The 4,623-nt window shown below is 46.4% G+C and overlaps 1 protein-coding gene across 2 annotated transcripts; it reads left to right on the top strand.

Annotated features, from left to right (window-relative positions):
* LOC8054154 lies at positions 257 to 4,623 on the top strand. Of its 2 annotated transcripts, none has more exons than XM_021463188.1 (4): positions 257 to 1,694; positions 1,994 to 2,552; positions 2,647 to 3,880; positions 3,974 to 4,623. In XM_021463188.1, exons 2-3 carry the CDS (start codon positions 1,994 to 1,996, stop codon positions 3,819 to 3,821), a joined length of 1,734 nt encoding a protein of 577 aa, XP_021318863.1. In that variant the 5' UTR covers positions 257 to 1,694; the 3' UTR covers positions 3,822 to 3,880; positions 3,974 to 4,623. The 2 variants fall into 2 exon arrangements, with proteins under 2 accessions (XP_021318863.1, XP_021318868.1); XM_021463193.1 differs by having other exon boundaries at positions 3,962 to 4,623.

Raw genomic sequence — 4,623 nt, 5'->3', positions numbered from 1 at the left:
GAAGACTATTATGTGGTGAAGTAGCGCTTCCATGATGCACCGGCTTGGGGGCAAGCCAGTTCTTCGGCGGGGGAAGTTGTCACGGCCCAATACTAATTGCCTAGACAAGAGAAGGCAAGAGCTTCGAGCGTGTCCAAGCCCAAGAGGCAAATTTTCCATGTATGTAATAAATTAGACTATGACATGTGGGTCCCGTGTACTAATGGATGTAAGCCTTAAGGCATGCACTGCTGCTAAGAACGCTATTGAACAATTACTGAAGTCAAAATAGACTTGCGAGAGCCAGGGGTTTCCCCTCTGCCTCCTCCATTGGCCGAACTCCAGCGATTCTTCTCGTCGCTCATGTCGACGGTGTCTCACCAGCGGCCAAGGGTGTTACAAGCAGCCAGCGAATCGAGCGGCTGCTGTCGCTGTGTTCTCGCTGCGCCGTCGCCTCGCCGTCTTCGTTGGCTGCTCGAGCTTCCCTGAGTTGGTCTGCGCTTCCCGCCCCACAGTGGTTCCCCGAGTCGCTGCCTGCTCACGTTTCCCTGAGCCAATGGTCGAAGGTCCGCAATGCTCGATTTAACACCGTCACCGGAGCTCGTCCACGCCGCCGGTGAAGCTGAAGCCTGCTGCTGGGGGAAGGGAAGACAGGCGGTCGCGCGCAACTGGTGAAGCCCGCCAATGGCTTCGCCGCCCCTTCCCCGCGGACGCCATTGCCCAGCACCGTCCTGACCTGCTACACCTGGAGCTGGTTTGTGGCTCAGACAAACTGCCTTCTCTCAGTCTCAGACATCTGCGACAATTCTTTATCCTATATGATTATACCCTGGGCCCAGGGCATAATCATGTAGGATAAAGAATTATCGCAGATGTGTATCTGAGACTTTGCAATTTTGCTTGTTGCAGAAGAGCTAATTTCTTCTAGACACAATCATCTTACTCCACTTGAACAAAACAAAACAAAACATAGTTCTGTTTTTTCTGCAGTGATTGCAAATAGCTTATCAATCATAGATATGGCTCCTAATAAGAAAGTTATTTTTTATTTGTTCAAGTTGTCATTCTAGAAACTTCTGTTGATGCCACGCATAAGCCTTTTTATGGTTATTTTTCTCCTTTCTGCACTGTTACCATAGTTTTGAAAATCGACGACTAGGACGAGCCTAGTCGCGCCTAGTCGCTAGTCTATGGCATGGCGACTCGATTTGGGGGGTAATCGGGTCTCTAGGCGGGCAGCGCGCCTAGGCGGCGACTTGCTCCGATTCGGCGGCGATTCGACGGCGCCCAGGTGACCTAGGCGGCGCGGAGGCGAGCTAGGCGGCCAGGGCTCGCGAAATAATGCCGCCGCGGGCAGAGCGCGCGCGCGGAGGTTTTGGCGCGGCTTTTCCCGCGCGCTGGAGACGGATAAGGGGGAAAAGGGGAGAGAAGGGAGTTTGCCTGCTTCTATTCGCCTCGACGACGCGCGGCGACGCCGGCTGCTGCTCCTCCCCGCCTGCGACGCGGCTGCCGCTCCTCGCCGCCGGCGACACAGCTGCTGCCTCCCCTCACCGCGCGGCTGCTCCTCCTCACCGTGCGCCTGCTGCTCGGACTGCGCGGCGGCTGCGGCTGCTCCTCCCCGACGGCTACGCGGAGTCGCGGACGCAGCTCCTCCCCGACGGCTACGCGGAGTCGCGGACGCAGCTCCAGCTCCTCCCGGACGCCGGTCTCCTCCGGTATGTTTCCTTTCTCCTCTACTCTGTTTCCTTTCTCCTCTGCCTCTCTCCTCTCCTCTGTTTCCTTTTTCTCATTTTTCCTCTGTTTCCTTTCCTGAAACCTGAAATTTATGATTGATTGATTTGATTCCTTGATGAATCTGTGAAATTGTTGACAGCATGTATGTATCTATGAGATTCTTGACTGGTTGCATGCATATACTTATATATTCAGTGAAGATTTTGTTGCCATCTTCTGATTTGACCGATCTGTGAAACTGCATGCATATATTCAGTGAAGATTTTGTTGCCATCTTCAGATGACAGGAACAGAGGCTCAGGCAAGTGCAAGTGCAACAGAGGGAGCAAGTGTCTTGAGAAGGAATTCAGATGATGTGGGATGGGAGTTTGGGGTTCTTGTTAATCCAAGCAACAAGGACAATGTGAAGTGCCTACTCTGTGACAAGCAAATGTTTGGAGGGGTTTATCGGTTGAAGCAGCATATTGCCCAGGAAGGAAAGAATGCCAAGAAATGTCTAGGCACGAAGACCACCAAAGAGAAGTTAAAGGAGGCTCAAGAAAAATGCAAGAAAGCATTAGATGAAGCAAAAAGGAAGAGGAAGGAGAAACTTGTTCATGAGCTGGAACTTAGAGAGGAAGTCCATGCATCTGTATCTAGGGTTGGAGGGTCAGAGGAAGTCACTTGTATTGGAAGTTCAGAGCCTCACAAATTAGGCCCCATGGACAAATGGACAAAAGCTATTGATCCTACAGCAACCAAATCTGAATCTTTGACTCAACAGAAGCTGAACAAGGAACTTTGGAAAGAAAGATTGCATGAGGTGCATAAATATATTGCAAGATGGGCCTATAACCATGGTAATTTCCTTGCTGTTTTTTTATTTCAGATTTCATTGTATGCTATGCTACTACCTATTGCTGTAGTACTGCACTAATTTTGTAACATTGGCAGCAATACCATTCAATGCTTGTGACAACGATGAGTTCAAGCAAATGTGTGAAGCAATTGGACAATTTGGGCTTGGAATTGAACCTCCAACTATGTTTGACCTGAGAGGGAGATTGCTAGAAGAAGAATATGTAAGAACCAAGAGTTTGCTGCAAGAACGTGAAGCCGAGAAGATGAAGAATGGGTGCTCTATTATGACTGATGCTTGGTCAGATAAGAAGAGGAGAAGCATAATGAATGTGTGCACTAATTGTGCTGATGGAACCAGTTTTATTTCCTCAAAAGAGATGTCAGATGTGTCACACACAAGTGAAGTCATATTTGAACTAGTGGACAAAGCAATTGAGTTAGTTGGTGAGGATGATGTGGTGCAAGTTGTGACTGACAATGCTTCTAACAACATGGGAGCAAAGAAGCTGCTGCATGAGAAGAGACCACAGATCTTTTGGACCTCTTGTGCAGCTCACACAATCAACTTGATGCTCCAAGGAATTGGCAACATTCCTCGATTCAAGAAGGTGGTTGACCAAGCAAAGGCATTCACCATATTTGTCTATGGGCACACAAGAACACTAGAGTGCATGAGACACTTCACTGAGGGGAGAGAGATAGTAAGGCCAGGAGTGACTAGGTTTGCTTCAAACTTTCTGACTTTGGAAAGCATACAAGAGAAGAAGGACAAGCTAAGAAAGATGGTGGTTCATAGTAGGTGGGACTCACTGAAGGATGTGAAATCAAAGAAGGGAAAAAATGCTACAGCAACTATATTGAATCCAAATTTTTGGAAGGATGTGAAGTTGACATTGGCTGTTTTTGAGCCATTGTTCAAAGTTCTTCGTTTGGTTGATGGAGATGTGAAGCCATCCATGGGTTTCGTATATGGAGAACTATTGAAGGCAAAGAGACAGATCAAAGAGGCGTTTGGCAATGTTGAGTCCCGTTTCAAGGATGTTATTGCTATTGTTGAGAAGAAGATGGCTGGAAGACTTGATTCTCCATTGCATTTGGCAGCTTATTTGCTGAATCCACACTATAGTTATGCTGATCCATCAATTTTTGATGTCCCCAAAATAACAGTAGGTTTTATCAGTTGTGTGGAGACTTTTTATTATCATGATGAGGAAATGCAAGAACAAGCTGCCAATGTTGAACTCCAGAAGTTTCAGAATAGAGAATAGAGAAGGACCATTTAACAAGAAACTTGCAAGGACTTTTGAAAACTTTGAATATAATCCAGGTAAAAGTTATTTCATGATTATACATGGCTGTTTGTTGTGATCATCTAACAAGAAAATCTGCTATAACTAGTAATTAATAGTGTTTATTTCAGCATCATGGTGGCGGCTGTATGGAACTGAAACACCAGCTCTACAGAAGATGGCTACAAGGATCCTATCTTTGACATCAAGCTCTTCTGGTTGTGAAAGAAATTGGAGTGGGTTTGATGCAGTGCACACTAAAAGGAGAAACAGACTTACTGTAGACCGCATCAGTAAGTTGGTCTACATTCAATTCAACAACAGGCTGCTTAATAAGAGAGCAAAGATTAAGTCAAAGAAAATTACTGATGTTCTCTTGTCTAGTGACACAACTGAAGCTCAAGGTTTCCTCCAAGAGAATGGAGATGATTTGGCAGCAGTTGTTTTTAGAGATGATGAAGATGAGGAACTCATGGAAGGTACAGGGATACCTTGGTCTGTGCTTGGAGATGCAGTGGGAGCAGAAGAACAACTACAGCCACGTACAAGTGCAAGGGTGAGAGAGCTCTATGAAGGAGAAGAGTTCCAGTCCGAAGAAGAAGAGTTTGATGAAGATGAGGATGACTATGTGATGGATGAACCCTACTGAAGAAGTGTGAGACAGCTAGCTTCATGTCATGTTTTAGCTTTTATTATGCTTATGCATCCTGCATCCATGTATCTTTAACTTATGAACTGAGGATCATCAATCATGTGTTGGAATGTACTGTTAGTTTTTATA

This window comes from Sorghum bicolor, chromosome 1 (assembly GCF_000003195.3).
Source record: "Sorghum bicolor cultivar BTx623 chromosome 1, Sorghum_bicolor_NCBIv3, whole genome shotgun sequence".
Taxonomy (NCBI): domain Eukaryota; kingdom Viridiplantae; phylum Streptophyta; class Magnoliopsida; order Poales; family Poaceae; genus Sorghum; species Sorghum bicolor.
The sequence above is the reverse complement of the archived record's forward strand: the minus strand, read 5'-3'. Positions and strand labels throughout refer to the sequence as shown.